General features: G+C 41.4%; 1 protein-coding gene across 7 annotated transcripts in view; it reads right to left on the reverse strand.

Annotated features, from left to right (window-relative positions):
* The window catches only part of CREM (cAMP responsive element modulator), a 41159-nt gene extending 18742 nt beyond the window's left edge, over nt 1–22417 (reverse strand). The window contains exons 1-5 of one of the 7 annotated variants that reach the window (XM_066551484.1): nt 17360–17463; nt 16707–16824; nt 8343–8489; nt 3232–3323; nt 2944–3089 (exon numbers count right to left, since the gene is read on the reverse strand). In XM_066551484.1, the coding sequence (XP_066407581.1) occupies nt 2944–3089; nt 3232–3323; nt 8343–8489; nt 16707–16824; nt 17360–17400 (544 nt within the window). In that variant the 5' untranslated portion in view covers nt 17401–17463. Of the gene's footprint in view, nt 1–2943; nt 3090–3231; nt 3324–8342; nt 8490–16706; nt 16825–17359; nt 17464–22297 lie in introns of those variants that run through there. The other 6 variants (XM_066551493.1, XM_066551501.1, XM_066551475.1 and 3 more) reach the window with 6 other exon arrangements.
* Between the last annotated feature and the right edge of the window lie 1863 nt (nt 22418–24280).

Below are 24280 nucleotides of genomic sequence, written 5' to 3' on the forward strand. Positions count from 1 at the left end.
GTGAGGGAGGTAATTTTTTTCAGTATTAAATAACCAACATGACAGAACTACAGCCAACAGAGTAGGTGTGTAGTCAGATAAGAATACAACGCTCCTACACAAGAGAGCACCTTGTGCAAAACTACCCATTTGCCTGGCAAAAAGATCACATGTATGTTGATGGAGGTAGCTGGTAAAGATTACATTTTATCCTGTCATGTCAGTCTGTCTGCTTCCAAAGCCAAAGCCAAGAAGCTCCAAGGAAAAAGGTATTGGGAAACCATGGCAACATATCATTTTGCCTGGTGAAAAGTAAGTAGAGAACAGCCACCAATGCTGTTATTAGACAAAAATACATTTGTTTTCCAGAACTATTTACTTATGAAGTTCTTCCAAAAAGAGTCATCCCAGACATCCAGACATAAACACACAGTCAAAATGATCTTTTCAAATTGCCCTTCCTTTACAGGAATAGAGAGAACAGCAGAGAAAAAAAGGAACCAGCAAATGTAATAACATAACACCTCTTTTAAAGCAGGGCACAGTACAGATGATGACACCACAAGGCCAGCTCTTCACCGCCACGGACACTGCACAAAATTAATGCACAAACTCCTGGGTGCCTGCACAGCAGAACCTGGGCAGCCCATGCTGGCCAGGGACAGAGGAGTCCTCAGGCACAGGAACAACAGGCAGAAGCACAGAGCTACTGACAGGAGGCACAAAGATGAGGGAGGTACATGGAGTGACCCTCTGCATCACATCCAGTCTAAAATCAACACTGGATTTGCTACATTCCCACCCAGTGTTCCTGGTTTTAGTTCCTGAGGATTACAGGCAACCAACAGGATGGCTCAGAGATGCTTCAGATCCATGCTTCATATATGTAAATACTAGGGATCAACAGTCAAGCTCTCTTCAGCAGGTTCCAAATTAAGACCCCTTTTATTACAGGGCAATGACCATCCCTGCTACCACCTGGCCTAATTAAAATACACAGACTTTGCTGAGGCAAAGTATTTTAACTTACAAAAGTGTATTTTAACTTACAAAAGTGAACTTAAAAAAAAAAATCTAATTAATGAACTCTTAAATTCAGAAAAAAAAAAAAACTATTTCCAAAAAGAAAAAGCTCTCAAAATAAAGTTTTTGAGCCAAAACCAAGAGAGTCCATGAAGGCTGACATTGCATTTTGAAGCAATGCTCCATTATAATGAGAACCTTAATTTTACAGCACATGTTTTATGCTACAACTATAACTTAGTCAAAGAAAAAGCAGCAAAGAAGAGAAATCTCCCAAGCTTGGCTTATAGCCAAGTTTAAATTAAAACACATGAGATTTAATTAAATTTTTGTGGATTCTGTTCTCACATTGTCAGTGATGCTCCCTGTTGCTTAATTTTCAGAAGTAAATGTCTGATTGAACAAGAAACAAAAACCTGTGAATTTTGTTATTCAGTGAAACACTCCCCTGTCACTATTGTTTATAGGTGTGTTTAAATGAAAATATATTCCCCTAAGAATCACCTCCTGCAAGACATTATGGTCAAAGTACAACTTTGGCTTCCCAGAGAAAGGCACGATTAAACCTAAGCTCTAAAATTTCTTAGAAATCCTACAGGTTTACAGGCTCACTAAGTAATACACAGACATTATTACACTTTTTTTTAAGCCTTGAAATGGCAAATATATATAATCTTAATCAAATCTAAGCAAAATCAAAAATACAATTCAAAAATGGAAGAAAAATATTTAATTTTTCTTAGAATACAAGAATATATTAATACATGCTGGATTCTGCACTGAATAGTTGTAATTTAGGATGATGGTATTCTTTTCCACAGAAAAGAACACTTCAGATGCTGGACATCACACAGCAAACATTTATTTATGTCTAAAGCTTACAGAAAGGGTAAGAAAAGCAGCCTAGGGGCACAAGCAAAATTACTTTCTATGCTGAAAAGACAGATCGCATAGGCAAATTCTGTATTCACATCATTAATAATTAGTTAGTTGCCTAAATTAAAAATAACTGAAGAATTCTATGGGTGAGTAGAACACTACTAGAGCCATTCTATCCTCTTTTATATGCCACTGCAGTGTTTTAATAGACTTCCTCTGTTTTCTCATTTCAGGAAATAAACTCCACAACATTTCTTATGCAATCTTCCTGTCATTATATCACAGGAAAAACACCTGCACTTTAGCGTGTCTACTTATGAAAAGACATGAAAAACCCCTACAAACTGTAGGAGTGTAGCTTTATAAAATACATGATTTTAAAAAGAGTTGTTATTACAAAGTTATCCAAACTGATAACTGATTATGTCCAAAGAAGCCACAGAGTGCAAGTTATGCAACACTGCTACGATAAATACAGGAATAAAAATATCCAAAAGCAAATCTATAGAACAGAACTGTGAACATAACTTTTAACTTGCATTTGGATGATGTATCAAATGCTGGAAACCATGATTTACATTAGTTCTGTGGTGAAAGTGTAGATACTTAAAAACTGGTGACAAAAAGACATAATTCTTTTAAGAAAGGAAATTGGAACTTATCAAGTAATTTCATAGTCCAAACTTACATTTCAAAAAACTCTACTTGCCATTTCATACAATGAATAGCACTAATACATAACAAATCACAAGAATTTGAAACTGCAATGATTTGTATCATTAAACATTCACATAAAAGTGTCAAGTTTTTCCTTTCAGCTGAGCCTCACTTCCACATTTTAATGCACAGAAGCTCTAGAATGATTAAATTTAGCAGCCAACAAATACTACAAGACTAAAAGTCTATAATCCCCATGTTAGAAAAAATTAATAATAATTACTTAAAAATACAGAATCTCTTATTCTTCTTCATGAAAATCAAACATGCCTACTGCATTAGTTAACTCCTAGAGACAAAGCTATGCTATGCTCTGCATCATCACATAGTACATTGCACACATACGGTATTGCCCTGTGTTAGTATGATACAGGCTGGTTGGCATGGCCACTGCAGAAATACCAGAAGGCGTTCCTTCATCTTCTGACTTCTCTTCTTCTTCAATCTTCGCTATTGCAGGTGCATCTGAGGAGAGCTCATTCAAAATTTTTCTAAAAAGAGAATGTAAGTCATTTTATGTACTTGAAGAACCATACCCATAAGAAAATCAAAGAACTGACTTTTATCAGACAGTTTTGCTGTAATGAATAAGCTGCCTTTAAAACCAGCAAAACCAAAATTAAAAGTCCTTACCGGTATGAAGGCCTTCTTGAAAGTATTTCCCTACGTTTTTGAGAATCAATTATCACTTCTGATTGTGCAGCTTCATCTGCAATCGATGCTACCTGTAATAGCAAAGTTCCTGAAATTCATAACTTCATTAAAAAAATTAGCAGCAGAGTAATTTTTTTTAAATTCCTTCCATGTTTACATATGGGAAGTTTGTTGACTTATTTATCACTAATCATGTGATTTTGGACTACTTTTTCCAATGCAAATTGCAAATTCTGAAGTTACCCAGACACAGCCACTCAGATAACATTTTCCATTTGAAAAAGGAAAAAGTCAATAAAGTCCAGGTTACTTTTTTGTGAATGACACTTAGAAAAAGTACTGGAAACAGATTTCTTTAAATATAAAAATATTATACAATTTCATTAGCTCTTAAAGTGAAGTCAAACATCTAAAATACAGAATCCTGCACTAATGTGCCTTAAATAATAGTACAGAATATTAAGAGTGTCTTCATGCCACACCAAAGCTATTTTAAAAATAACTTTATTTAAATATATGCATTTATTAGACTTACTAACATATTCATAAATGCAAAGGCATTGTTTAGCAATGCTGTATGAGTTTTGGAAGTGCCTGAGAAATTCACAATATCTCACTTTCTCAGACCTTTAATATTTTCATATATTCTTTTTCTCTTAAAATTACTCTAGACAACATTAAGGCCTTGGGCTGAATCACACTCTTGACCAGCATCTATCTTACCTCACAGAACGGAAAGTCATTATTGAACAAGGAAAAGGCTTTATTTTCTTGGATTCTTTTAACTACTCAGAACTATTGCTGTGCTGAGATCTCCAAATTAAAGTAGTGTGAAAATCTTTTCACATGAAGACAGACCAGACTGCAGTTTCAGATTAAGCACTTTGTTAAACTAACACTGAACAAACATGATGTAAGGGACTAGAAGACGTCAAGTGTTTGAACCAGCTGCAGTGGAAGCTCAGGGAATACAAGGAAGAGCTCTGGAATTAATGCATCTGCCAGTCCTCAATGTTTGGCACTTGAAACAAAGCCTGACCTCAATAGAAAACGACTGTCTGGAAGGTTCTGGAAATTTATAGGCCTAGGTCACCTCAACTCAAACCTTTAGAACTCCCCCTTGAAGGAACTGCAGGTAATTGCAGAACAAAATTATCTCTTCGCTTGTTAATTTTATTACATTACATTTCCGTGTAAAAATATTTAATGTAGCCTCATTTGGCTGGGTAATATGTAACAAACATCATTAGAACTCTATGTCAGCCACCTAGGCAGTGCGAGTTACTTCTGCATGTGTACAGATGCACAGCTCCAAACCAGACATCAGAGCTGACTGCAGAGATACAGGTGCTTCAAGAAATCTGTATTCCTCCTTCTGCAGGAGAGACCAATGCTGAGCAGCAGAGAGAGATCCTGAAAGACACTTCTCTCCCAATGTGCCTTCAGCAATCTCCTCAAGGATCAACCTTCAAGCCTCTGGCATAATCTTTCAGAAGTAAGATTGTATTGCTCAGCCAAGAAAGAGCCTGGGCATCCTAACTCAAAACAGAATTTTCATTCTGCTGGGGCCTGGGGGTTAATAAATTATCTATTTGTCCCAGGACAAATAGGTCAAAACAAGACCTCAATTGTCTTTAAATTGCCACATTGCCCTAACAGCTACCAACTAGGCCCCCTAGTTTGTGAAGATGGCTGAAGAAGTTGGGAGCAGTCATGTGTGTATTGGTTTTGCAGAGCATAGTTTTTGGTAGCAGAGGGGATGCACAGGTGGCTTCTGTGAGAAGCTGCTAGAAGCTTCCATGATGTCCAGCAGAGCCAATCCCTGACGGCTCTGCAGATGGATGTACCACTGGCCAAGCCCGGGCCAGTTAGGGATGGTGATAACACCTCTGTGTTAACACATCTAGGAAGAAATGAAAACAAAGGTTGGGGGCACAGTTTCAATTCTAGCCAGAAAAGAGGAGGAGGTAAGAATATGTGAGGGAAACAACATGGAGACACCAAGGTCAGTGGAGGAGGAGGTCCTCTAGATGCTGGAGCTGGGATTCCTCTGCAGGCTGTGGTGAGACCATGGTGAAGCAGCTGTTCTTCACCCACAGCCCATGGGGATCCATGGGAGATGCAGAGATTCCCTCCACAGCCTATGGGGATCCATGGGAGATGCAGAGATCCCTCCACAGCCCATGGGGATCCATGGGAGATGCAGAGATCCCTCCACAGCCCATGGGGATCCATGGGAGATGCAGAGATCCCTCCACAGCCCACGGGGATCCATGGGAGATGCAGAGATCCCTCCACAGCCCACGGGGATCCATGGGGGATGCAGAGATCCCCCAAAGCCCGTGGGGGAGGTGCCCACACCAGAGCAGGTGGATGCCTGGAGGAGGTTGTGGTCCAGCAGTAAACCCATGGAGAGACAGGTCTTGCTCCCAAGTTGGACCAGCCTGTCCTTGGAGGACTGCACCCCATGGAAGAGAGACCCATGCCACAGTAGTTCTGGGAGCATGGTTTGCCCGTGGGAGGGACTCACATTGCAGCAGTTTTGGGAGGACTGCTGCTCAAGAGATTGGAGCCATGCTGGAGAAGTGAATGGAGAATTGTCTCCCATGGGAGAGACCAGACTGTTTCACTGGGGAACAACTTCTCTCCCTGTGTAGCAGAGGAAAACCTTGGGTGACAAACTGGCCAAAACCCCCACACTTTGTCTCCCTGCACTGTCAGTGGGAAGGAGGCAGGGGCTGGAAGAAAAAAGGTGTCTTATTTTAGGAAGGAAGGAAAAAGCGCTTCTTTTACTTCGCATTATCCTGCTCTGATTTTGTTAGTTATAACTTCACTTTGTATCTTTAGGTTGAGCCTGTTTTGCCATTGGAATGTTCTCTCCTGGTCCTTATCTCAACTCATGAAACCCTTTGTTAAATTTTCTCTCCTCTGCCCAGCTGTAGCAGGGGAGGTGAGTGAACAACTTTAATGAGGGCCTGGAATTTTGGCCAGTGTCAAACCACCACAATGTAGAAGAGGACATTTTCTAGAAGAAATTTCAAAAGCTTTAATTTTCATCATGACAAAGAGAGAAATGAACACTTCAGAATCACTCTAACGGCAAACAACCATGTGCATACTGTTAATAAACAAACCATTGTAATTTTTTCCTGGACATTGTTCAGATTTCGACTTCACCTACTTCAGCTTCATCTGCATTTGAACAAATTTAACTTCAAACTCATGTTAAGTCTTTCCAAGACCTGATACACTACAAGGGGGAGCAAGCAATAAGTCAAATAACAATTTAAATCTTCCTATAAATAAAACAACATTTAACAAAACAATAAGGAATGCTATAAACATATTTTTTTCATCTAAAAAACAACAGCATTATGAGAAAAACTTCTGAGCACTTTCAGTTGAAAAGGCAGATGTTTGAGGGAGAGGTCATGCAAGCTTCAACACCAACCTTCAGCATACTTCTTTCTTTTTTAAACTGATATAATTTCCCAAGTTCCCCACTGTCTGGCAGAGACAAGGTAGAAGTTAAAGCCAAATGATCTGGAGGAAATTCCAGGTGGCAGGATAGTGTACTGGAAAGGATCACAGAAGGGCTGAACACCCTCTATAATGGATTCTTCTACAGCATCTTCAAGGCCCTTTCTTATCCAGATGAAACCAAAGCAAAATCCTGGAACTAACTAGTCAGCATTAATTGGGACAAAACTTTCTTGTTTCTACTCCTTTGGGAAAGAGCAGACAGCCAGAGTTCACTACAACAAATAGTTGACTTCCACTCCCCTAAAATGACACAGCAGCAGCTGGAAGAGATTCCTGAGAAATTTCTCCTTCTGAGCTTTGAAAAAAGTCCTCTATCTTTGCATGCATGTCCTGACTACACTGACTAAAGGAACAGAAACTGGGAATTACTTATTGAATAAAGGTTACTCAGTAAAATTACGGTTAGAAAGAATTCCAATGGAAAAAAAGTATTTACTTTGAATACTCTGTTCTGACTTCAAGTTTGATCAAATATTGGCACCTACCACACCTCTTTCCATAGTGATCTAGGATTTCAAAACCTTGAGGTCCCATCATCTACACCTACTGCTAAACAATAAAATATTCATTATCTGATCACAGTTTTATTATTTTTCTCAAATATAAATCCTACTTATACATGTCTTTTTGTTTATTATACTGGAAATTTATTAAGAAGCCTTTAAAATTAAAGATGGCTTCTCAAGATCGACAACACATGGCTTTTCCTTAAAAAAAGTTGCTATGGCCACAGGCAAAACCCTTCCCTCCTAATAGGGAGAGGTGTATCACCTTTCTTACCAGAAATAGCAACTGTATCTGCAAAAAGCAATTCAGCTGACATTTCTCGAACAGATTTTAATAAAACTAGAGCAGAAGCCTTCCCAGCTACAAAAAAACCACCAATGGGAGGCCAAGAAACTTTCAAAACACTGCAAATTCATTCACTCTTGCCTTTTCTACTTTTTAAAAACTCTGAAAAGTCTTACACGTTTTGCACCAATTCCTGTTTTCTAGTTCCTGCAACTTTCAACACATGAACATTTGCCACATAAATGTGTGTTTTGAGGCTGCTGGTATTTTTGGTATCCACATCCACAAAAAGCAATACAAGATGCTCTATGAGGGTCTGATAGGGGCTCCAAACAAGGAACCACTTGATACAATATGCCCAGACCCTTTCCAATAATAAAATAGGAGATACTTCAATATTTATGAGTTCATAGTCTCATTAGAAACACTATGTTCATAGAATTTAACAGAAATTAAAAACTGCAGGGTACGCTGAAGTAAGGCCGTGTTATGACACAAATTTGCTATTGCGTAAGTTCAGACCCAAGTTCCAAGACAATTTCTTATAAGATAAACAGGAAGCATTAAGGAATTGCTACACAATGCTTGTAGAGCTGCTCCTGGTTGGATGTTTGCCACCTTTTCCCCTGCTGTTTCCTGTGCCATCTGAGTAAATCTTGCAGCACTGGTTGGAATGAAGAGAAACTGAAGATGGGCTGGGAAAAGAATTATGAGGTACCAAATATTCATGAAAATGTAACAATAAAAAAGCTAACCTGAACAGCTTGCATGTGTGGTGACTGAATGACTGAGGGCTGTGTGGCTTGAATGACACCCTGGACATGAACAGTTTGACCAGAAGGCAACTGCACTAGAGTTACAGCTGGAGATCCTCTTCCAGCACTGGAAGCAGCTACAGAAACCTGCAAAAATTACAATCATCATGTTTAAGTAAGATGCCTTAAGACTTCAGTAAATGCTTTTAGCAGTGATAGCTAAAACAGACTGATTTTGTTGCCACATCTAAAAAATCTCAGATGTATATAATTATCACACACAAAAATAAATTATTTTACTAGTAAAAGTACCAAAGGCATGTATCTTTCCAAATGGTCTGGAAAGCTTAAAACTGTACTCTAAGAAACTGCAATTATTTGGGTTTTTTTCTCCAGAGACTTTGTATTTTCCTTTCAATCAAAAAACCCCAATCCTCAGCCATCACACACCAGATCTGCTGTTGCCAGCATGAAGGTTAGGAAGAACCTCCAGAAATGTAACAAAACCCACGCATATTCACTGGAGTGGAATGTCACTGCAATAACATAAAGGGCAGACTTAGGAAAAAAACTATTTAGAACTGCTTTAGTTTTGCTTTGCTTATTAGGTAAGAAGTTGTGCCTTTTGGATGGATGTCTCAGGAGACATGAGAATTCTTCAGATAGTGAAAAACCACCCTGTTAAATAAAGCCATACAAGGATTTGTAAACTCATTTAGTTTAACAGACTCCTGTTATATATATAATTTTATGTATCAAGAAAAAGAGAGCTGGAGTGCATCAGTGCTTCAAACAACAGCAAAAATAAAGAACAGCTGAATCTTCTCTAGGCCTAGCAGAGCCATAGAACAGCTTTCCCCAGCCTGTGACTCTCAGCCCTCAGTGCTGAGGACTAATGGGCTGAGAAACAGCTTAACACCTATGGACTAAGAAATAGTTCAATATTTGTGCTGTTACTGTTAAATCTATTAAAGAAACAAGCAGTGATGCAAAGGGAAAATACTGTGATTGATCTCTATTTTATGTGATGAAACATCTCTAAACTCGGAAAAGGAAAACAATGCCAAACATAAACTATATAAGAAAAAGAAATGCTGTGTTTTTCAATTAAACTGCACTGAAAAGTCTTATTTCTATATTCTGTATATTCAACAATAAAATCAGACTCAAATATAAAACTGTTATTATTCCCTTCCTAGCTTTGTTCACAGCTCCAAAGGTATCTGCTATGAGCAGTAAACATAAAATGAGATGAGAGTAAGAAGAAAAATATGAAGAATTCTGAATATTAAAAAAAAACAGTTAAAGAAACTTTTGTAATTTTTACATATTTACACTGAGGTGTTTTTTTAATCCAAATATAAAAGCAGTTTTCATTTCTGATCCATAAGATACTGCTTGTCTAGGAAATAATCCCCTTCTTGAATAAAGTAAAAAAATTTAACTGCTATTAAGATGCACTGCTATCAAAAAGTCCTGATGTTGGTTCAAATTACTTTGAAGAAATAATGTTTCTAGGAAACAAAGACAGGATTTTGTCAACATTCACTATGCAATTGTTCAATGTTGTAGGAAACTGAAGCACTTTTCAGAAAACAGAACAATTGAGGGCATTTTTAACCCTGAAATGGGTTCCTTAAATCATTCCTTAAATGGCATGAAATAGTAACAGGGAAATAGGACATACAAACCGTCTTCCCAACCTATTCAACGAATATTAATATTACGAGAAATTTATCAGAAATAGATATCTGAGAATAAGCTCCAGAAAGTCTCAAAGATCTGAAAACTATGATCTATTTTGTGGCAAAGCTTACATCCTAAAGCCAAGCTTCAAGCAGCCATCACAGAGTAGTCTGAATGTTTACACAGCATGCTAACTTTTCAAACCATTATAAAAGCTATTTCACCAAACCTTTCCATTTACTGTTCTCTTTGTGAGAATTGTCATTTGATACAATGCTCAGTGGATCAGAAAGAACTTTCTGAGTACAGCCATAAAACAGTAAAAGGTGAACAGTTTAAAAGTTTCTTTTTGGTACACAATGGGTCTGTCACACATAATCAGGAAATAATCCAGTACTTGAGATTAAGAAACTACATTCATTTTAAAGCTCCTTATTCAGTATAACCCCACAGGGGAAAAAAAAAAGACAACTTCATTCAGCTAATACTCTTTTGGACTAAAGTTTAAAGGAGAAATTGTTTTGTTTCCATTAATTCAGATAAGAGATTAAATGAAAGTGTTTAAGTGCTAAGGGAAGAGGAGATGGTAGTATTATAAAATTTTCAAGGTTCATATTCTGCATCTCTTTTATAGATATTGGAAATTATTATTAGAATTTTGATTCAGATTTCCCTTTACAGTTTTTCAAGCTGAATATTCCTGCGTCCACTGACATACTAGAACATTTTCATGCTGTCATGTGTAAATCCTGACTGAAACAGACTTGGCAAAGAAATTTCTTTCTGACATCAGTGATGAGCAATGCTACCTTTAACATCATTACTTCAAGGACTGTCTGGCACAGCAACTGAAAACAATCCACAGAGGCAAGTCAGGGACACAGAGGCTGAGGGGCAGCTTAACACATTCTATGGGTTCTGTGCTCCCAGGCATGAAATACTCATGTCCAATAGCTTCAATAAACATCAACCATGCAACCCATAATAGCAGTATGGTCCCATATTTCATGTATTTGGAAATGTAAGTGCTCCCTCTTCTACGTGAGGAGAGAAAAGTAGCCAGCAAGAATGACCAGGTACTACCTTCCTACTGAGGCACACACTCTTGCAGACAAAGAGGCTGCCCATCATTTATCTCACTTCAAGATACATGGTCCATCTGAACAGTTATCCTGGATATCCTGTGAATGTCAGATATCCTTTCCCTGCTAAGTATTGGAGAGGTTACCTTCACATTCAACCCCTCATACCTTCAACACTGCCAAATGTAGAACTCAGGACACAGGCCCATCTGATTTCTGCCCCTGCTGCAGACTCCAAGTACTACAAGGACTTTAGAAGTAAAGTGAAAAGCAATTCTGGAAAAGGAAAAGCCAAGGCAAATCCACACTGGATTTAACAAAAGAACAAAGGACCTGCCACATTTGGGCACCAAGTACCGTCTATGAGGAAAAGCTGGAGACAGATGTTTTGATCAATTCCAAAACTACTGCCAAAACAGCAGCACCTACTTTTAAGGAAAATAAGGTTAGGGTGACTCCAGACATTTGGTCACCATATGCTTCAAGGAAGCACAAAATGGTGAAATAGCTGCATGTTTATAATCCTCTAACATCAGCTTTGCTAAATGGCCCGCATTTGCATTTGGCAGGCTGGTTTCATAGCCTTACTTACAACAGCCTAGCAAACTCCCATAGGTCTCAATCTCTAGGGAGTAAAATTTAACACTGTTTGATGTGTAAAGAGCCCACGAGGACAACCCCCCAAAGCGCTGAACTTGAACGGTCCCAGCCTGCAATAGTTACTCACTCCAGGCTCTGAAAACCTCCCTGAAACTCTCCCTATGCTCACTGACAGCAGCTCTCACATTGTAAATCCTGACATATGTCTAATTCAGGGCCAGCACCAAGAGGTCAACAGATGGTATCTCAGACAAGGTCAGAAGACAGCTCTACTGATAGACAACATGACAAGGTTAACAAAAAGTGAATCAAAGAGGAACCCATCAATATGTAGGATTAAAGAAAAAAAAACCCCACAACTGAAAGTGTTTTTATCAAACCTGAAAAGGGCTAAAGTACATTGACCTTACATTGTTATAGTTATATTTAGTGTAGCTGAGCACATAGCAACACAGAATGGCTTCTAGAAATCCTGCAAAGGGAACATCTAATTTCTCTTTGAACACCATTGCAGATTTAAATCTTCCAAGATGTAATTTTGACTACCATCAACACTATCAGAATATTCCAATACAAGTTTACTTCCTTGTAAGTACAGCTCTATATATAGCAACAGATGATCTGTGCATGTGAGACACCCATGGAGCTCATCTCAAAACAGGTTGAGAAATTTTCCATCTCACACCTCTGCTCTTCCCTCAAAGACATCAAGCTTTTGTACAGGTGTGCGGCACATCGTCAACAGCTTCTAAAGACAGCCACCAATAATTTTACTTTCTTACCTATTAATTCTGGTAGCTGGATCAGAAAAATATTACCATGTCAATTAATCAACTGGCTAAAAGTGACAGATGCAAAAAATGCAACTATAAACTGATTCTACAGTACAACATTTTATTTTGAAAACAATCATTTAATGGACAAAAAGTGTATCTCATCTTTGTTAGTTTCAAATTTATTCATTTTTGCTTTAGTAGAAAAAGTAACTTTACTTTCAGCAGCAAAAAATCGCAGGAGAATACAGCAGTAACTATGACACAAGTGAAAAAAAAATGCAAACACTATTTTTTCCTCTACAAATAATGTATAGTAGGTCCTTTGTAGCATTGGAGGCCATCCCATCACACCATAGTGCTCCAGCCCCCACATTCTTAATGTCTCCTCTCTCTCCCAACAGGGGAGACATTAAAAATGCTTCAGCACAAAACAATCTCTGTCCTCTAAAGATTATCATCTTCTGAAGTACCTGGTCCATCCTTTTAAAACTAAATGGCAGGTATTTCTTTAAAAAGCCTATAGAGGAGGGGAAAATAAGTCAGCTGCCCCCCCAAGAAGAAGAAAAAAAAAGGTGTTCACCTCCTATGTAGTTGTATCCCTCAGCACTTTACAAGTCACTCCCTGGCCAAAGCCATAATTCAATTAAATATCAAGCACATTAAAAACCATTACATTCCATCTGTACATAAAAACTCCACCTGTTTTACTGGAAGGGCAGTCACCTACTGGGACAGCTGCCCAGAGGGGTTCTAGAGACTCCATCCTTGGAGACATTTACATCCCAGGCAGACACAGTTCTAGCTGACACTACTTGCACAGGCAGGTCAGACTAGATAATCTTAAAAGGTTCCTCCCAAGCTTGACCCTTCTACAATTAATTCTTTGATAATACACAGAAAACCACAAATTAAAAGACAGTGTATTAAAATGTTTTACTTCTGACTGACCAAAACCAAGGTTGAAGAAATATTTTGTAAAAAAAAACACAAACAAAGCTGCCATCTCCTTACTCTCTTCGAGATATTTGAAAAGGAGCCCTCAGTTTCAGTGACCAGGCATTTTCACTCTCAGCAAAAATCAAGTCATTCTTTTCTACTATTTCTGCATATTTGCAACAAAAATTAGTAGGAGGGATGACTGAAGTTGGCCACAAGATGCTTCAGTCACCTGCAGTAGCTGACATCTCTTAACAACATTCCTACACAGGCCAAAGAGGGAGAAGAGGTCTGTGCTCCTCTGTAATAGTCAAAATACACAGGCACAGCTATGAATTCCTCAGAAACACACAAATTTCCCATCTGGACCAGCACAAAACCAGTCTCATACAGGGGCCTCCAGTGGGCTTTTACCCCTCAACACCCAGGCCCAGCTCTCCATGGCAAAGCGCCTCACCTTCCAAGCCAGCCAGGTAGGAACACAGGCTAAGAAAATCCTACTCATCTTAAGCCAAAGGAGCGCCTCAAAAGGCCTGGCAGCAATAAGTGCTCTGTCTGGGCAGCTTCACCACAACAAATGCTGGGGCACAGCAGCCTGAAGGCACTGAGGGCATGTGAGGGCTGCAGGCCCCAGGAGCCAGCGGCTGAGGAGATGGGCACAGGCCCAGGGCCCTCGGAGAGGGATGGCAGCACCAACCCTGCCTGTCTGGGAGCCCAAGAGGGACAGCAGCACCAACCCTGCTTGTCTGGGAGCCCGAGAGGGACAGCAGCAGCACCAGCCCTGCTTGTCTGGGAGCCCGAGAGGGACAGCAGCACCAACCCTGCCTGTCTGGGAGCCTGACAGGGACAGCAGCACCAACCCTGCTTGTCTGGGAGCCCGAGAGGGACAGCAGCAGCAACCCTGCTTGTCTGGGAGCCCGAGAGGGACAGCAGCAGCACCAACCCTGCCTGTCTGGGAGCCCAAGAGGGACAGCAGCACCAGCCCTGCCTGTCTGGGAGCCTGAGAGGGACAGCAGCACCAACCCTGCCTGTCTGGGAGCCTGACAGGGACAGCAGCACCAACCCTGCTTGTCTGGGAGCCCGAGAGGGACAGCAGCACCAACCCTGCCTGTCTGGGAGCCTGACAGGGACAGCAGCACCAACCCTGCTTGTCTGGGAGCCCGAGAGGGACAGCAGCACCAACCCTGCCTGTCTGGGAGCCTGACAGGGACAGCAGCACCAACCCTGCTTGTCTGGGAGCCCGAGAGGGACAGCAGCACCAACCCTGCCTGTCTGGGAGCCTGAGAGGGACAGCAGCACCAACCCTGCCTGTCTGGGAGCCCAAGAGGGACAGCAGCACCAACCCCGCTTGTCTGGGAGCCTGAGAGGGACAGCAGCAGCAACCCTGCTTGTCTGGGAGCCCGAGAGGGACAGCAGCAGCACCAACCCTGCCTGTCTGAGAGCCTGAGAGGGACAGCAGCACCAACCCTGCCTGTCTGGGAGCCCAAGAGGGACAGCAGCACCAACCCTGCTTGTCTGGGAGCCTGACAGGGACAGCAGCACCAACCCTGCTTGTCTGGGAGCCCGAGAGGGACAGCAGCAGCACCAACCCTGCCTGTCTGAGAGCCTGAGAGGGACAGCAGCACCAACCCTGCTTGTCTGGGAGCCTGAGAGGACAGCAGCAGCACCAACCCTGCCTGTCTGGGAGCCTGACAGGGACAGCAGCACCAACCCTGCTTGTCTGGGAGCCCGAGAGGGACAGCAGCAGCACCAGCCCTGCTTGTCTGGGAGCCCAAACCCAGCAGAGGGACAGCAGCACCAGCCACCTGTGCCAAGCAGCTCTGCCAGCTCCAGGACAGCCCTCTGAGCCATCCGACCAAAACCAGGGACTCCACTCCAGACTGTTACACCCAGCCTTCAAACTGAGGTATAAATTTTGGTTCAGTGTTAATTGAAGGAGATTCATCAATATTTCAGAGTTACTCATTTTAACTGGAAGGTATGAGACATGTACCCCATACAGGTGAACCTTCACATACAGTCCTCAAGCATTAAGTGCAGACAAATATAAAAAGTGTTATATGTTGCACAATATAGGAGTGCAAAGATTCTCCTCTCTCCTACAGCATTAGTGATACCTTTGGATCAACACTAAAAATCCCAAGTGACAGAATTCACAGCTGTCTTCTCCAGAGACTACTGCACCAGCCAATTAATTTTACATATCAACCATCCTATGAAAATTTGAACAGAACTACTAAAGAAGAAATGAGGGGATGACATCAACAGAGCAAACCAAATAAAATTCTTAAAGAAAAAAAAGAAAAAACTGAACAAGCAATATTCCCAATGCTACATGCATCAAAACCAACAAAAAAAGGTTGATAAATATTTTGCAGTCTAGTTTGTGCCTGGAGATCTGACAAAAAAAGCAGCTGCTTTCAGTTTTAAAAATGTATCTATAATATAAATCAAGTATCTAACATGACAAACACGTGGCATCAAATCTTAGCAAATAACTTCAAACTTCCAATGATGAAAAAATTCGGTAAGACTTTTTTAAAAATCAGTTCTTTTATTTAACAAAGGGCTTTTTAAAATCCTTTTAAGTGATCTATACACTTTTCTGAAGCTATAAATCTTAGTATTGTCAGGAACACTATTTCTCTCAAGTATTGAATATTACAGTACAGATTTTTAATGTTTGAGAATTGTTACTATATAATCTTCTATCCATTAACAACCAAACAATAATCCATAGAAAACATGTAATGTATGCTTTAAAAGTCCAGACACTGTCATTGGATAGACAGGGATGAAACAAAACAAGCACACATTAAAAATGTACTTGTAATTAGATTAAATACATTCTGTACAAAAACTGGAACTAGGAGAGAACCATGGCTATTTTTATTCATGTTTCCATTTTTGTTATACAACACATCTTCAAGATACACCAATGGTCTAGATATGTTTGATCTTGTAGCCACCTCAATTCCTTAAGACTGTATCCCATCTCTATGACAATCACCTTGTGAAAGTGAAAGAAAAAAACTTCTTTGTCTACTGATCACTCTTGTCTGAAAGGGCTTCCAAAAATGCCACCTTTTAACAGACCTGATGTTATATTAATCCTTTGTTAACTACTGAAGGCATATTTTCCAGTATATCTTTGCTATATTTTTCCTATCTAATACCAAGACACATAAAACATGAGAATACCATAAAAATTGATTGTTTAAAAATCGTAGCAGCTCTGAATATCACCTCATTGATTCTTCTCATCTTTCCACACTTCAGCTTACCTCAGATCCTGAGGAAATCTGATTCTGGCCTGGCTGATTCTGAAGGTGACCAGCACTTCTCTCTGTCAGAGAATCCACTGCATTGTCATCCTGTTCAACCATTTCCATGGTCATCAGTCTAAAAGTAAGTACATACATATTTAAATAACTCAATACAGGGAGGTATATCAGGCAGCTAGGGAGAATAATTCCAAACTATTTTATATGTGGAGCAGACAGAAAATAAATATATTTCTGTCAAAATGAAATCCTTTCTTCATTCCCCCATATTAAAATATTCACTAATATAGCCAGGAGCTCTAAAACAAGTGTTTTGGAAAGTTGCAGGGAGAGGCAGTTCTGGAGATGGAGGGACAAGCAGAGTGCCAGGGTCCCATGCAGGGCTGGCAGTGCTGCCCACAGAAGGTCCCTTCAGCCTCATGGGCTGCTACAGCCCTCTTGAACCTATTCCCTGCTGGCATCTACACTTGAATTGTCTGTAAACTACTCATGGCTCAGAAGCCACAACAATTCTTCTCACTTTTCAGACTTAAAAGTAGGATAGATTTTATTGAAAACTAAGAACTTGCTGACCCTCAATTTAAACTAAGTTTAACCTTTGTAGAGAAAACCTCCAAGTCTGCTACATATCTGCTATATAAAAATGCAATTACCTGACAGCTCCTTTTCGATATTTCTTGGCACACTTAGTCATAACGGAAGGTGTGAGTTTTAAAACAAGAGCTTGGATCTCTTCGGCTCCCTTTCTCTCCTACCAAACCCTGCACTGAAGGTGCAACATTGAACAGGTGATGTCAAACATTGCCATGGCAACAGGTCAGTTTACAAACAGAACAGAGACAGGATAGGGTCAGGCAGAGGCAGGCAGGGCGCCCTGCAGGCACGCTCCCACCTACAGCCTACTTACACAACCACGGACAGCCTCAAAAGGAAGACATGATATTAGGTGAGAGATTTAAGAGGCAGCAAATCTCGGTTCCCCAGGTTCAGTTTCTCTGACTAGGGGATGACAAGCCTGAGGCCAAAGTTCAATTATTTCTGATAGTTACTTTGGTTTCTTCTCAGGACTTAGACTGAGAGATGCAAGAGGCAGGCAAGGACTGCTACCCACCTGACTCTGAGACTCTGGAATTTAGTCCCTGTTACATTAAATCAAATTAAATGTAAACCAAACTCCTTTTGTGGCACTATTTTACAGAACATTCCATCATCTTTGAAGAGAATAATTTTTATTAGCTTTTTAAAAATCAAAATTTTGCCCAAAATAAAGGCATGAAAATATGAAAAGATACCCAGTCAAATGACGCAGAGAAGCATATTTCTTGCTCATATGCCTCAAATGGTACTCTACTGACCAGATTTAACAGTACTACAGCTAATGGTAGTGAAGCTGCAAAACAATTTAACATTTTATGGGTTAATATGAGTATTTTTGCTCAGAGAAGTTACATATCCTATGCCAGTATCAATTCAGATTAGAATCATAGGAAGCTATTTTACAACTAAAATATTTCTACATTTTTCTCTTGCTAGTTACAACTAATTATCTTTTTGTTTAGATACAATCTAATTAAATACCTACTGAAATTTACCAAAGTCTAACAACTCTGGGGAAAATATTTTCACCAAACTTGTCACCATAATTTTCTATAAGAAGATGTTACCGAATTAAAATATTCTGGTTTTATATATGTGCAATATAATAATAATAATAAAGCAGGGAAAGAAGTTCTTCCTTTGTAAACTAGGGCCACCCATAAAGTCTCAAATATTAAAGGTTTACGTGGTTCATGTAAGAATAAGCTTCAGAATAGCTCACACACCAAGGAAGAATAGATAATGCCGAGGTACTGGCAACATACTCATTGTAATCCCTTCCTAAAGATGGGAATATAGTCAGAATTAATTCACTTTATGAAGGCCCTGAAGTATTTTTGTATCCAGAGCCATCTGTCACAGAAAAACTACTGTTGAAAAAAACCACAAAAAACCAAAACCAAACAACAAAAAATCCAAGTAGTTTTATTCCCACTGAATGCATTTCATAGAAATTTTACCCAGAAAGTGTAATTTTTCATCTTGGAAAAAATTTACTTCCTGATTTTTAGCTTAATTTCTCACTGATTGCAGAACAGTATAAAAATGTATTTACTTCTACTACTTTATCAGGATTTTTCTCCCCAGGACCTTTCATTTGCAGTGCTGCACTATGTTAGCAAAAAGAGCATCAGTGCAGCAGGAAATCTAACAAAGTTATTCCTTATATTTTGCAAAATGCAGTACAGAGAAATGGGTGTATTTTTTGATTATTTATCTTTAATTAGAAAAACAACAGCAAAAAAGATACGTGTCAGTGGAGTGACAAACATAATTAAGATTTATTTACTATTTTTATTTACTTGGAAAACTCTAGAATTTATATAGATTTTCCATCTATAATTGTGTATATTCTGACTCTCAATATAAATGATTGCTTAATTGAAATATTTAGTAGGGTGAAGTAAAGTCTGAAAATTTGACTGCCATAAAATGCAATCACTACTCTGAAACACAGTAAAATACTTTTCCTAGATAAGCTCAAACCTGCTTTTGACAATCTCTGTGACCAAATAGTGACTTGATTTAAAACAACCTCCAAATATAAAGATCCACTCACAGCCTAAAAAAAAAAACAAAACAAAACAAAACAAAAAGAATGAAGTATATGAGTAATTTTAAAAGATACACGAGCTATCTCGGCATAAAACTTCAGTGAGAACAATGACTTAAGACAAACTAGCACATTAGTATCACAATTCAGACATGTTACAAGATGAGGAGTGAGAGACACAACCATGGGGTCACTGAGCTGGCAGGAGCAGGTCAGCTGCAGTCATTTGAGCCCACAGGGTCAGCGGTGGCACAGTCACACTGAGCTCTGCCACTTCACGTGCGCTTGTACACAGCTCGAGACCCGGCACGCCAAGGAACTCCTGGATTTCAGGATGTCACAGTCTTCAGAGCACTCTTATAACCTGAATTGTAATGGGTTTTTATTTCCTGTACTACATGAATACATCAAACTTTTTAATACATACAAAGAAAAAATACTGGGCAATACGATAAATTATGCTTTTCTAAAACATCAGCAATGCAGACTGTGGCAAACTGTTACTAATCCAATTCAGAAAACAGTTTCCACACATATCACACTCAATCAGTCTGCATTGCAAGCAAATTCCAACATATTCATTGTTATTACGTTTCCAAGAAAGAAAAACAGAATTTTCCGCCAAGCCCTTAAAATACTTTATAAAAGTCTATCAGTAGGAGTACACATCACACTTAAAAGTTTACATAACCTTCCTTCTGTTTTTAAAGGAGAAGTAAGCAAATAGTTCAAAGTAAGTGGTCTTGGGTCCTGTTTAAAATTACATTATGTTTTTCTTCATTGTATGACTATATGCAAGTTTTACTCTTATACTCATTATTAATACATCTTTTTCTTATATTTTTATCTTAGTTACTTACAAAGACTGAACAATAATTTTAAATACTAGTCTGGATTTTTAAATTAATAAACAAGTTACACCTCTGCACATACATAAAAACGGGACAAAAATGGTTTTCCATAATGAAGCAAAGATACCTGCTTCTTTCTACAACATTACAAAGACATCTTCAGGATCTGGCAGGAAGTTTAACTCTTACCAAACTAGCAACATTTCAATATATATAAGTACATGTTTACTGTAGTCACTGAGACTAATGGACAGCAGGTGAGTGGTCAGTAGTACTGATAGATACTGATTAAGAATACTGATTACTAATCAGATAAACACTGATTAGGATGATGGATACAGTGTACATCAAAAGCTTCTTCAACTGCGATCAGATTAATAACCCCTGACAGGAGAAATCTGACAGATGGAAGCAGGTAGAGGAAAACAGAAAGTTTTTCCTAGAAAATTTGAAGCAATTTACAGCTAAAGGTGTGAATTCTTTATATTTTTGCTCATAGATAAGAGATGAAGGATAGCATCCCTGGAAGACACATTCTTTTGCAATAAAGAGCACAAGAAATCCTTTAACTCCTCCAGTACTGCTGTTTGTCTGCATATCAACATAATATTTAATATCTATTGGTGAAATTATACTGCAAAAGCAGACTGCTACAGTATTTTGCATAACTGGAAGTGTGTGACTGTCCAAATAAATACCCAGAGGCATTTTTAAAAACAACATTTTATTTCAACCATCCTTTATGCATTAGGGACCGCTTACAAATGTGGTTTGATACAAAGGAAATAAATCGTAAGGAGCTAAAATTATGTTTCAGCCCTTGCTCCAAATCTCTTTGAAGGCCTTTATTCACAGGGGAGTTACTAGAAAGCAAGAATGTGAATTTACAAACACTGTTTTGCATTTATTGATGTGACCCCCACAGTGAATGTGGAAACTCTCAGAATACACTTGTTTCAGACACCGTGTTTTGTATCAGCTCTGTAATAACTGTTTTACCACCCTGGTGGCATGAAGGACACCAGCTGATAAGGTGATCACAGAAGTAAAGTAAAATGTGCAACAGTAAAACAGACTCAATTGTGAAGTGTAAACTTTCAGTTTTCATTATCACCAGAAGTTTCATCACTAAGGTTCTCGTGTCTCCTACGCTCTTATTTCCCTATTTTCTTCCCCGAACACCTCAGCTAAACCCGAAACCCCAACGTGCCATTGCTCTGAGCACAGGCAATGCCACCAGGCCACTCGGCACCCGCCAGCCCAGCCATGCTGACAGTGCAGCGCAGAGCCGGCTGTGAGCGGACGAACACACGGCCCCCTCCAGAGGGGCCGAACCAGCCCCGGGCAGGCCAGAGATCAGTCCAGCATCAGTCCCCGCGGAATCATTTACACGCGGTGGCACTCAGCACCAAAAATGATGCTATCACACCAGCGGGGGAGGCAGACAAAAGTTTCAAGCAAGACTTCGGCCCCACGAAGCGCACTGTGATCCCTCCCCACTTGTTCTGACCCAGCTCCGAAAGCCCTGTGGGCAAGGTTATAACCGGGAGTAACGGACTGAGGGCCAAACGCCACCGGGCACCCCCGCTCCCCTTGGCCGGGGCAGCCCTGCGGAGACCCCAGGACGGGCCGTCCGGGGCGCTCTGCCGCAGCGGGCAGGCGCTGCCCCGCTCCGAGCCGCAACGCCGGGCGAGCCGAGCCGGTGGCCCGAGCAAGCGCTGAAGCCACCGCCTGCCGGAGCCCGGCGAACGCCGTGGCTCCCGGGCGGCAGCGGAGCCGGCGCTCCGCGCAGCCCCTCCGGAATTCCCGGGATGCGCAGCCGCCTCGGGGCCGCCCCACAGCACCGTGCGGGCTCTGCGCGGCCGTCCCTGAGCGCGGCGCGCTCCCGGCCGCCGGCGGGGACGCGCCCCCGCCGCCTCCCGCGCGCTCCCGCGGCGCGGCTGAGCCAAGCGCAGCACAGCGCCCCCCGCCTGCCCTGCCCGTGCCTGCCGTGCCCGCCGCGCCGCCCGCTGCCCTCCGCGCTGCCCCGCTCCCGGCCCGCGGGGGGTCGGGCTGCGCGCACACGTGTCCCCGCCCCCTCCCGCACTCACCCGCCGCCCTGTACGTGCTGCCCCCGTCACAGGGGGTGGGGGGGACCGGGTCGGGCGGAGCCGCACGTCGTCCTCACGTCAGCGCTGATGCAGCCGCGCCGCCGCGGGGGCGCCGAGGAAATGGCGTCTGTGGGGCCTCCCAGCGCCAGCGGCCGCGGCGGGAGGCGGAGCCGCGCGCGGGCGGCGGTACCGGGCGGCCGCGGGGCGCAACGGCCGCGGCGCTGACCAACCGCCGCCGCGGGCCCCCGCCGGCGCCGCCCATTGGCCGGGGCGGGACGCGCCGCGGTGCGGGCGGGGCGGCCCCGCGCTGCCGGGGGCGGGCGCGGCCGGTAACAGCCGGGGCGGCCGCGGGGCCGCCGCGCTCCCTACGCCGCGCTCCGGGCGTGCGATAGCGGGGCGGTGCCGGCCGCTCGCCGCGCCGGCCGGGCCCCGCCGATAAGGGCGGTTGGCTGGGCTCTCCCGCAGGGTCCAGCCCCGGCTGTCTCCGCACTGACCTAGGGAAGGGACGCGGCACAACCCCTGGTTGTCCCCTGGGCGGTGCCGGAGCCCTGAGGGACGCGGAAACCTGCCCAGAGGCCGCCCTGCCGTGGTGCTGCCCGCAGGTTGTTGTGTAATTCTGCTTAGTAAAAGCACGTTCCTTACATCAGTCACTCATGGTATGACATAGTATTTTACATTTATTCGGCTAAGTAAATCAGAAATTGCTAGGAGGTGACAAGCGGGAGCGACGTGCTTGTTTCCCCGCTGGCTTCCACGGGATTACGTGCAGATATCCTGAGTCATGCTGGGTTTGTGCTCTAGGTGTGAGCGCGTCCTTTGCCGGAAGCGCAGGGCCCGTCGGCTCAGGGTTAATAATGTTAAAATGCAATAAACGCCTAAGCCATAAACTTTGTTACTATGGGTGTTTGAACATCGTGTGTCTTATTGCTGCTCAGTATTTTACAAAGTAATGTTATAAGGGATTATACTGCAGTAAATTTTAAAATGGATGTGTATACATCACTACACATACATTCTCAAGTTACGTAATGTATTTACCCATTTTTATGGTTTAGGATTTTTTTCTTCTTCTTGTGAGAATCTACTCAGTGTGCTATATAAACATGAAAAACCTAAGTTAATTTCACATAACTCATTGTGATTGAAGAATTGGAGGATGTGTGTGTCAGGATTGGTGATAGGTCCACACAGGTCAAACACTCAGTCTTATTCATGGCATGGAGAAAACCTGCGTATTGATTTCCTGTGTTTTTTAAAAAAACAAATAACTCTTATCTCTGACTTCATAAGAGATGACTCATATTTATTTGCAAAGGTTTTGCCTTTAAGCGTTTAGTTCTTTAATTTGCTTCACAAGACTTACTTCACACAGCTATCTAAATTGCAATCTAGTGGAAAAAATACAGAATCTTCAATTATCACTATTGCTTGTGCAAGTTTTCTGTTTTCATTCTACATTTCATTTGTTGAAATATCGAACACTCACTTCCTGTTTTGAGTTCTGTTTCCCTCCCTTTGTTTGTTGCATATATATAATGTGTCTGTTCTGGATTTTTAAATAGGAGTTTCTCTTCCCTTAATTAATTCTGCTTTAAGATCTCACCCATTACGTACACTGTTGTTATGCTCATTCATTAAAGATATGTTTCTCTTGTCAATTAAAAATATTTGTTAGAATAGTGACATAATCAAATGAACAGGCAAGTGTTAAACTACTGAGAATTACTCTGCTGAAACCTTTGGAAGAAATTCCAGTTTTGCCTTGTATACTCAAAAAGACAAAAATGGTTCTTAGGATATTAGCAGCACCTCAAAAATATTTTTGAAGGTAGAAGTCTTAGTACAAACAGGAAGAAATTTCAAATGAGAGTGTTAAATAATGGAAACCACTGGAGTGAGTTACCTGTAAACAAACTGACAATTTCCATGAACTCTTAGGGCCTGGATTTGGACAAACAGTTATTTTTTATTAGTTTTCAAGTA

This window comes from Molothrus aeneus, chromosome 1 (assembly GCF_037042795.1).
Source record: "Molothrus aeneus isolate 106 chromosome 1, BPBGC_Maene_1.0, whole genome shotgun sequence".
Taxonomy (NCBI): domain Eukaryota; kingdom Metazoa; phylum Chordata; class Aves; order Passeriformes; family Icteridae; genus Molothrus; species Molothrus aeneus.